The sequence below is a fragment of the Siniperca chuatsi genome, linkage group LG2, assembly GCF_020085105.1.
Source record: "Siniperca chuatsi isolate FFG_IHB_CAS linkage group LG2, ASM2008510v1, whole genome shotgun sequence".
NCBI classification, from domain to species: domain Eukaryota; kingdom Metazoa; phylum Chordata; class Actinopteri; order Centrarchiformes; family Sinipercidae; genus Siniperca; species Siniperca chuatsi.
In genome coordinates, this window is record NC_058043.1 from 26,768,172 (window position 1) to 26,778,899 (window position 10,728).

General features: G+C 41.3%; 1 protein-coding gene across 3 annotated transcripts; it reads left to right on the top strand.

Moving 5' to 3' along the window:
- The first annotated feature begins 10 nt into the window (after positions 1 to 10).
- Positions 11 to 10,636, top strand: mon1a (MON1 secretory trafficking family member A). Of its 3 annotated transcripts, none has more exons than XM_044222058.1 (6): positions 11 to 256; positions 1,012 to 1,163; positions 6,064 to 6,441; positions 6,559 to 7,324; positions 7,521 to 7,668; positions 9,477 to 10,636. In XM_044222058.1, the coding sequence occupies exons 2-6, from the start codon at positions 1,040 to 1,042 to the stop codon at positions 9,615 to 9,617; spliced, it is 1,557 nt and encodes a 518-aa protein (XP_044077993.1). In that variant the 5' UTR covers positions 11 to 256; positions 1,012 to 1,039; the 3' UTR covers positions 9,618 to 10,636. The 3 variants fall into 3 exon arrangements, with proteins under 3 accessions (XP_044077993.1, XP_044077984.1, XP_044078002.1); XM_044222049.1 differs by having other exon boundaries at positions 197 to 363; XM_044222067.1 differs by lacking the exon at positions 11 to 256 and adding an exon at positions 416 to 553.
- The last annotated feature ends 92 nt before the right edge of the window (positions 10,637 to 10,728 follow it).

The window sequence follows — 10,728 nt, forward strand, 5'->3', positions numbered from 1 at the left end:
CTTCAGATAACAGAACGTGTTCTCTATACGAGTATCTTAATAATTTGCAAGCATAGTTGTTTGATGTCCGAAGTGCTATGAATGCACCATCGAGATCAAATGAGGAACTAAGCTAAATAAAATAGAAGCACAAACTTGTTTTATTCTAATCAAATCGGCCTGTTTACTGCTCAAGAGCCATTCTCTGGAAGATAACTTCATATCCCACAATTCCTACTTCCGCAACCTAGCAGGGCATGTTGACTAGCGAGAAAAAGTACGTTCTGTTTCTGTCTTCTCCCTGCTTGTTAGCTAATTGCAGTAAATGTGACAAGCGAGTTGTGGAGCACAACAATTAAATGCAGACAGCTCCGGAAATGAAAGGTAATCATTTGGAATTAATTTAAAGTGTCTTGAGAGCTCTTTGTCAGAATGAAGGCAGCGAAACCAGACCCAGCTAGCTTTACATACTGTTATATTATGTTAGATTATATCTGCTAAAGTTAGCTATCAAAGTAACGTTAGTCTTTGAAGTTCTTCATCAGCATAGCAGACCTCTCTTCAACACTGAAGGGTGTGAAACAAGAGACATTACCCGTATTCAGTCCAAATTCTAATTTATTTATATAGCGCCAATTCATAGCAGAAGTTATCTCATTGCACTTTTCCTATCGAGCAGGTCTAGACCGTACTCTTTATAATATTAAACACATATAATGAAGGAGAGAAAACACGGAGAAATGTTATACTCTAACAAGAGTCTCTTATTTTGTCTGCCAATTTAGTATCGCACCAGCCATTGTTTGTAGCAACAAGAGTAAGACTCAGCCTTCATTCTGTAGTTTCTCGGTAAATAAAAAGGGGTTAAAGTCAGACCATAAAATTGTAATGACTCGCGCACTGGTGGCCATGTCATAATAATAGTACATCATAACCAGATTGATCTTCAATCGTAGTCTCGGTCACGAAGCTGTTGACCTTTGGTCCTATAGCTCTCTGTCTGTCTGTCTGTCTGTCTGTCTGTCCTGCCAGGTGTGCGTTCCTGCCATAAGTAGCAGTGATGGATGGAGAAGCCCAAAGGGCGACTGTGTCATGGGAGAATGGTACTCTGGCTCCTGGGGACCGCCTTCGCTGCGAGAGGGCGGACAGCCCTACACCAGGTCTGGTGGAGGGAACTGAACCAGGTTAGGCTGGTTCATAATATCCAGCCCTTTTGGCAGATTGTCAGTAGGCAGTCAGACGGACCTACAATGTAATCTACATTTCACATGAATCTTGATAATATCTGAGAGGATTGGAAAGCCCAAATATGGTGAAATTGTGTTGCGCGTGAACTCCCACTTGCAGGCACTTTACACACAACAAGTAAATCCCAGCAATTAGCCACTATCAACATTTACCACCATTTCTTCTCTCGTGCTTATTTTAAAGAATGTAGGTCTGTCTGGACATCTTTAGGCTTGGATAATATGAAGGTATTATTGGAGCAAAACAACTGAGCACCTGTGACAGTGGAATCTGTAGTTGTAGAAAATAGTAAATTTGAGGTCACAGAGAAAAATACTTTAGGAGTTGCAAACTTGTAGAGTTTTTTTCTCTTCCCACAAACACAACACAACAGTTACACCTTCTCAAAGTCTTCATTGCTGGTGCACAAATCCTATGCTACGAATCACAAATTAAGAAACTCATACCCTCACATTTTTGCTACAGTTGCTGCAGTGAATACAGTGCAAAACTCATTCACACACCCCCATCAAAAAATTGTGAAGTCATGGAAAAAAACTGCACATCCCAAAAGACCGTTCCGTCAAGTGTCTTTTCGCACTCGCATCACATAGGTCATGTGTTCTGAAACATAAATTAAGAGCTATTTCAGTTAATCCCCATTTTATTCACGGTCACCTTTTTTATTTTGGAGTGAAACATTTTATTTGAAAGCTTAGCAGGTATAATTTAAGAAAGAAATGTGTGCCAAAGTTTGGTTGGTAGTTTATTAATTCACTCTTTTTTTTTTTCACGTGAAGACAAAAAACAAAAACATTAATTACAATCCCAGCCATGACCTTCTGCTGTGTTTTAAAAAAAAAACATCATTCATACATCATTCTCCAGTTTGTTTCTCTAACTTCTTAATTTTTTAACTTCTTGCACACCATATCCATTTTCTGGCTTTCAGTGCCAATGAGCAGATGACACTTGTATATTGAACGGACATCCTGTGAAAGAAAAAATGTGTCAGATGGTAGCTGATTATGGAGTTGATAACAGCAATATGAAGAGTTACTCACTTCATTCCTGCTTCATGTCCTGCAGCAAGGGGTATACATCATTTGTAGAATGTAGACTCATCCAAAACATTTCACATTCGGTCTTACTCTTACCTCTGGCATCTGTGACTGCAGACAGTCTCCTCATCAAGGGCCCAAGGCTGGCACCATCTCCCTGCAAATAAAAGAACACTGCAGCTGGTAAAGCAAAAGAAAGATTTGCTTAAGATGCAGTGTTTTAAAAAAAAAAAAAAAGACCTACTCACACATGGGTCAGGTAATCCCTGGGCATTTTGAGTCGGGGGATCTAGCAGACATATAGTGTCTCTACTCACTGAAAGATACAGGCCTGCCGTTAGTTATTACCATTGAGAGACTGATACCTGTAGTAGACAAAAAGTAGTAGACAATACCTTGTACATATTGCTCCCGAGTACCTTGGGGAATGATGTCTGACGAGGCCCCCCCCCGTTCCCTCTATTAGTGAGCGCCCCAGGTTGTCCTCAGGTGGAGGTCCCCCACCAGTAGCAGTGGCATCCGCCTTTTTGTTTGGTGTTTGGTGATTTAATAATAATAATAATAATTGTATTTCTAGAGCACTTTTCAAACAATAAGCACAAAGTGCTTTCCAAGGTCAGAAGATGAAAAACATAAGCAACATTAGGAACAGTTACAAGAGGTAAATAATGAAACATGTACATATACACATAGGAGGCTACATACTTTGCTATGTACATGTTATATGCATAGACATACACACACATAGACAAAATATATTCATTATAGGCTACTACCACTCTGGAAAATGTTTTTGTACTTAAGTTTCACTTGTTGCCACATTCTTTTCTGGCTATTGAGATGGCTCCTGTTGAGATGTAGGTCATAGAGGCTTCACGCACCTCACAGAATTAGGCTAATTAACAGTAAATGCATTGTAGTTATGTCAGTTCTCCTAAGTTACGCTATGCCATAATGAGAAGAACACTGCTGTCGTCTGCCCTTCTTTTTGCGACATATGTCCACTTTTCGACAATCGACTGTTCTGGGCTGCTTATGTACTCCGCGCGCGCGCTCAATGCTGGATTGTTCAAGCCTGGCTTGAGTTAAAGTTGACTAGACAGGGCTGAATTGTGTTAGTGGAACGGCTTGAGCCTTCAAATCAGAAACTGATGCAGCTAATTACAAAGCGCCTTTGTATAGCAATTATCCGCAGTAGACGCCTTATTTGCCTAATTGAAATGCGTCTGCAGGTATTTCCGATTTATTGGTAAAAAGCAGTAGGCCTCTAGCTCTAAGTCTACAACTGGCAGTCGATCTGTGATAGTTTGGGAAAGTGTTCAAGGGTATGTGTGTTCCATTTAAATCCCACTTTCCCGCTGCTGTCCAAGTGGCTTCCGTGCGACATATGCTGTTACGTAATACCAAGGCCTGAGGGGAAGTGAAAGAGGGGAAGTGGAACTAATAATAAAACGCAGCCCCAGAGTTTCCCTCATCTCAGGGTTAACTAACTCAGAGTTTTCACTAAACCTGCGTTCTGGAATACACCGCAGAGCTACACATAATACAGCCTCTATGCTTGACTCAAACTGTTAACTCATAGGCCTTCAGAATGAACGTTTCCCAGTACTCAATACTCAGTGATCAATATGGAGGGTATTTTTGGTCATAATTCTAATTAAAAGTAAATTTACTAAATAGTAAATTAAAAGAGATAAAAGCGCAGAGGCTCCTCATGGACAGCAGGGGGAGCTGCCTGCTAAAGAGCACAGTGAGGAGGAACCGCACTGAAAACTACAGATTCACAGTAACAGTATTGCCTATTTCCGCTTTTATTCGAATACGAATACAAATCATTTAGCTGCCTCAATAAATTAACAGTGTGTTTTAAAGTAGTTAATAAAACCCTGTGGCTTTGAGTTGGCAGCCAAATGAGCCATCATATCTTTCTAATTTCAGCAGCGCTAGAAGCAAATAACGTAAAGCACAACAAATGTGGACTGTTACTGTACAGCCATGTAAAGTCTTTTCATATTTATTGGTTAAGATAAGATTGCACTTTATTGATCCCCTATGGGAAATTCAGGTGTCACAGCAGCAATTACTGGGAGTACAAAAATGTACAGTAGGGAATAGCAAAATGTAACAAGCAAAATACAATAAGCAAAATAAAACAAGGTAATTATAGATCATATAAAAAACTAAAATACAAGACTTTAATAAAGTGTCTGTGTGTCTGAGTGAGAGAAAAAGACCTGAGTCTAGTGGTGTCCATTGATCCAGTGGATACAGAATCAGTTGTGTGACTAACGTCCAGCTTGTACTGAGACCCAGTGAGCACTTCTGGAAACACACAACGCTGTGATGTTCAGGTGAAACATCTCTGTCTGCAGGGAGGAGGACAAGTCAGTGCAGCAGAAAAACAGTGACGCTTGTGTTAACCTAATACACTGCACTGCTTCAACAGTCTAAGCTTGTATTAAATCAGGTCTATTACATTTTTAGACTTTCACTCGCCCTTATTCTTGTGTATACGGCTTAATTTGGCCATTTAAAAAAAAAAAAAAATCTTTGCAGTAGGCTATGCCTGCATTAATACTGATTTTTAAAGGATACATAATTCTACCATGACAAAAACATGCTTAAAGGGTCAGTTCACCCCAAAATCAAAAATCCATCTGCTATTTATCCATCTAGATTGTTGTGGTGCGAGTTGCCGAGTGCATCTACTCATGGACGAGAGGCTTGTGCTTGTGATGGCGCAGGATGTAAACATAAGTGGCGTCCTCCTTGGCTGAGCTGTAACACTAGCTAGCTCAGTGGTGCTAGGTGAGCTAGCAGTATCGCTGCACGCTTCCTTCTGTGCGGTGATACGGTTGGCAGATGTAGTTTGATAGAAAGAAAATAGTTCCTACATGAAACTGTTCATAACAAGGTCTGTAGATTATCTTGAATAACCGGATCATGATTTCTGACATTGCTGTTGAGTTTTTCATATTATTATTATTATTATTATTTTTTATTTTTTGGCGTTTTGAGCACCACAAGCCGAGTGCCATATAGTTCCATTATATTTGAGAGAAGGCAGACATCTCTACGGCCTAAATCTCCAAAACTCTGCAACTCACACCAAAACACTATAGGTGGATAAAAAGCACTACAGATAAGAGGACACATTTGTATTTTAGATTTGGGGGTGAACTGTACCTTTTTAAAGCACGAGAGTAATACTTTTCTGTAACTTCCCTCATGGGTGAAAAGTGTTCCACGAGAAGACTTCCGAATGACCAAATGTTGCTCGGCAACAGACAAAAACCAGAATGACTTGTTTTGACCTTGTTAATACATTTAACTAAGTTCTCCATTTGACGTCGTTATAACCATGCAATCTTATGGGCAGGACTCATACACACTGTGTGTGTATGTGTGTAAGAGAGCATGAGTATGCACATCCTGTTTGTGCAAAGAAATGTTGAACATATGGACACAATAATGTGCCCTTTGTAATCTGACTTGGACAAGCCACACAAAGGGGAGATTTAGGCTTTATCGGAAAGACTTTAAGGATGAGGACTAAGTGGTTGGTTTGGCAAATCTACATCTGGTTAACCACCCCACCCCCGTTAAAGAGCCGCTTCCCTGAGCTTTTCTATGGGAAACATTGTGACTGTCTCCCATGCAGTGAGTGAAAAAAAAACAACTAAAAAAGCACCCTCCAACGGGGCTTTATATTTAAAGGCTTACATATTTATTTCTTACACATCCATGCATTATACTGACAAACATTTGACAATCATTTATCCCCACATGAATGCAGGTGCCGGTCAGAAGAGTGCTATGTTTGTCCACGCACAGTCTTTCGAGGATCTGACTGCTGAGGAAGAGGTTGGGAGGGAGGCTGAACTGGACAAATCAGGAGAGTGCACAGAAGAGCTCAAGGTGATGGTGGGGGAGGAAACCATCGAGGAGCAACACAACAACGACATTTCATCGGAGAGTACGACTAAGGAGGAAGACGTGTTGAGTGAGGCATGGAGGAGCCACAGAAAACACGTGTTTGTGCTGAGCGAGGCTGGAAAGCCAATCTACACCCGCTACGGCACGGAGGAGGCTCTGTCCAGCACCATGGGGGTGATGATGGCCCTTGTATCCTTTGTTGAGGCTGAGAAGAACATCATTCGTTCCATCCACGCAGGTCAGAATATACTTTGGTTCTAGGATGTGGCTCATAAGTAAAAAATAAATTGTTCAAAAGTGCATGTTGTGAAATATGTTGGATCCATGTCAACTCTGTAAACCTTTTGTGTGTCAGATGGCTGTAAAGTGGTTTTCCTCGCTAAGAGCCCTCTGGTCCTGGTGGGCGTGTCTCGTACCTGCCAGTCAGACAAGGAGCTGCTTCGGGAGCTGCAGTACATCTACTACCAGATCGTCAGCCTGCTTACCCTCACCCAGCTCAACAACATCTTCCAGCACAAGCAGAACTACGACCTGCGCCGCCTGCTGGCCGGCTCCGAGTATCTCACCGACAACCTGCTGCATCGGCTGGACCGAGACCCCGGTCTGCTGCTCAGCGCCGTTACCTGCCTGCCTCTGGCCAGCTCCGCCAGGGACGTGGTCTCATCGAGCCTACAAGCCGCCAAAGCCAAAAACCTGGTGTTCTCCATCCTGCTGGCGGGGGACCGCCTAGTTACTCTGGTGAGAAAAAAGGACCAGTTCCTGCACCACATAGACTTGCACCTGGTCTTCAACCTTGTTGGCTCCTCCTCGTCGTTTCGAGAGGGTGAAGGCTGGACACCGATCTGTCTGCCAAAGTTCAACACTGCAGGATTTTTCCACGCTCACATTTCTTACCTGGAGCCCGCGTCCCAGCTCTGCCTCATCCTCGTCTCAACCGACCGAGAGGACTTTTTTAACATGTCCGACTGCAAGCAACGGTTCATGGAGAGGCTGAGCAAGCGCAGTGCCTACCAGGCCCTGAAGGAGGCGCTTAAATGTCCCAGCTATTCTGTGGAGCAGGTCGGCATCCCGGAGCTCAGGCACTTCCTGTACAAATCGAAGAGCTCAGGGCTGTACACCAGGTGGGCTGAAACATTTTCAGAGATATGCTCGTGTTGAATTTATGTCAGTGGTTTTTACATTACGAAACATACCAAAAGCTTCACAAGTCATGTCATTTTGTCTTTAATTCTTGGCGTCCCTCTGAGTGCCAGACTTCTTTTGTGCAAATCTTCAGGTGTTGCACTTGACAAGATGCTCTTATTTCTTTTCCTCCAGTCCAGAGTTTCCTGCAGTGTACCAGTCTGATAAAGAGCAGGAAAGGCTGATGGGATTGTACCAGGACCTTCACAGCAACTTGCATCATCCAACCAGACCTCTCCGCTCCTTCTACCGCTGTAGTGAAACTGAAAACCTGCTGGCGTGGGTAAGTCTGGCACTGTGAGATGAGATGCTTGTCGCCTTTTACAGTATTTTACAATTGCTCTGGCTCAGTTTTCACAACAGAGTTTCAGTTTCACAGTAGGGCTGCAACTAACGACTATTTTGATAGTAGAATCATCAATCGATTACTGAAACGAATAATTGACTATTCGGATTATGAATCGCACAGTTACTCAATAGCTCTTATTTAGCTTATCAGCTTTTAAATTTAGCTTGAGGTTGTTTTTAGGCATGTGTTAACAACAATAAAGACAATAAATAAGAATGCTTCATTCAAAAATACTTCTTTTAATGAACTTTCCTGCTGATACAACAGAATGTTTAAGTGAAATCAAGTCCTGTCATGGACCAAACAGGTTGCTATAGCAACAGTGAGTTCTTTGGGGTGGTCACTTTTTTCCAAAAGTCAAGTTCGAAAAAAGATCAAACAAACCCATAAATCGTTAGAAGCCAAGCCACATTGGGCACGCATGCGTAGACAGGTGTTGTAGGATTTTTTGCAATTTTAGAATGTATCAAATTGAAGTGAAGTAACATGGCTTTTAACATTGCCGAGACAAGTCTTCATCATCCAGCGAGCCAACGTGCCTCCTCTTCAGATGCTCTAGCATAACTGATGTGTTCTCATACCAGGCAAGGTCAGCTTTGCAAATGTTGCGGTTCACAACCTTTTTGGCCGAGTTAGTTAGACTGAAATGCTCTCACACTTTGGAGGTTTTTGTTCGTGAAGTTGTTGTGCACTTCACTCCAGTAAGAGGTGTCGCTACTGCCCGATGACGTCACCAAATAATCGATAATTAAATTCATCGGCATCTAAATTGGTCATCGATTTTTGTTGACTACGTCGATTATTTGTTGCACCCCTGACATATCGCCTGACATGAAATTAGGAAATACATTACGCACTAAGTTTACCAGAACATCACAACATTGAATGTGTTCGTCACTGAGTTTTAATATAATAATTACATAAAAAAAAGGTCATTATCAAATATCTATATATAACAGTAACTACTTCTGATACATGCTGTCTGCAGTGGTCATTTCCTCAAAATGTATATAAATAGAATGCTTTTTGAAAACTGTATTACTACTGAAAATAATGTATTCTAGAGTCTGACACCACAGTAACTACACTATGCTACATTCATACGAGACAAAATGATGAGATTGTACTTTGCTGCGTCACTTTACTGTTTCTGTTCTGTATCGACCGCAAAGTTGTTTTTTATTCAAGATATCAAACATTAGCTATTTCAATCACTTGCATATTTAATCATCTAAAATACAGTAAGCTACAGTAATGCTGGAGAGCATATGACATTAAACCACAATTAACACTGCTGTAACAGACACTCAATACATTACACACTCAGCATTTTCCCTCTTACATTGCATTTTTTTCCCTTCACTTTTCCTCTTCATCACTGCCGTACCTTTAAAAAGTATAAGAGTGGTGTTGAAGTTATTAGCAGTTATGTCGTAATATTACTCACAAGGTTAATGTTGTTAAAATCAGGAGAGGTGCTTACAAACGTGCTGATTCAGCGATCTGCACGCTAAGCACTAAGCACTGACAACTTGTGCTAATGTGAGGTGGCTGTGTTCTGAGGACTGAGCATTTGATTTAGAGTTTTGCACTTTGAAGGTGAGAATTTAGCAAGTCAGTGTGGCTCTTTGCATTAAGAGTTTTACATATCAAAAGTGAGCCAAAGCAATCATAAAATACCGTAATACTCGACTCAACAGCCTTGTCATACCCCTTGTCTTGCTCTACCTTCCTTCCTGCAGGTGACAAGTGGCTTCGAGCTCTACCTCTGCTTCAGTCCGCTGGGGACCAAGGCCTTGGCCGTCTCTGCTGTCAGCAAACTGCTGAAGTGGATCAGGAAGGAGGAGGATCGCCTCTTCATCCTGAGTCCTCTCACATACTGAGCCCTTCGCTGCCGGCTGACCTCCTGAAACATAACGCGACACCCTGGGCACCGACGGCCCCGGTGCTAACGACAGCTGTGGATGATGCAGCAGTCAGTTCAATGTTCACTAATGATTGTCAAAGCTAGGCTTTTTTTGGTTCTGGGTTCCACTGATCTAATTCACAGATTTGCGATGAAGCAGATTGTAAGTTAAAGCTGTATTTTATCTGGCTATATTTTTTTATAACTTTAAATTTGGATAACAACAACAGATGGAAGCAGCATCGGCATCAGCGATGACGCAATAACAACATAAACAGTGGTGTTCGTATGCTGTTTAAGTTGTTTAATAAATAATTGTTTTACTGTAACAGACCTATTATGCCTCTCAGAATATGAAAAATGCTGTCTATGTTTTTTAAAATGCTATCAGCTCAGCTCTTAAATATCAAGAATACAAATTGAATTCAAATACTGACCTGCAGTAGAATGTAATCTCTTGTTACAAGACATACTGTCAAAATACAGGGTAGCCACATTCCTGTTGTGTTTTATCTTCACGTGATGACCAATAACTGTATGAACCACTGACATTTTACCTCTATGCACTTTCTTTATGCAAAAGGCACTCCAAGAGATATGTGTTCATGAGTCTGCAACCTTTATTAGTGCTGACAGCAGTTTGTGTTAACATGTGTTGTTAATGTCAGTGTAAATGTAAGTCCATTCATCTTCCAATCTCCATTACAATTTCCCTTTAGACATTTGTGTTTAATTTACCATAATATGCATATTCAGTAAGAAAAGTATTGTGTGAAATTGTATCTGCTTGTGTCTAATCATAAAGGTTCCCTGTATTCCATGGGATCTTGCTTTGCTTAAGGAACCCAACGTTGCCACATCTGCCTCCACTAATCATGCCTTAACTAATGGTCATTGTGCAAAACCAATATAAGGTTGTACAGTGCACATGTATGGCTGCTGCACAATTCCAGAATTATTATATATAAATAAATAAATGACAAGTAACAAAACAGACTCCCTATCAGATTCTGTGTCTTGCTTGACTGTGACCCTGGTGTTTGCACTTTGCATACATATATCAAATAGCATAATATTAGTAATAATAC

Coding starts and splice junctions, on each gene's coding strand:
- mon1a (XM_044222058.1), top strand. CDS start 1,040: ATGGATGGAGAAGCCCAAAGGGCGACTGTGTCATGGGAGAATGGTACT. Junction 1,164..6,063: donor GGTGGAGGGAACTGAACCAG/GTTAGGCTGGTT, acceptor ACATGAATGCAG/GTGCCGGTCAGAAGAGTGCT. Junction 7,325..7,520: donor AGCTCAGGGCTGTACACCAG/GTGGGCTGAAAC, acceptor CTTTTCCTCCAG/TCCAGAGTTTCCTGCAGTGT.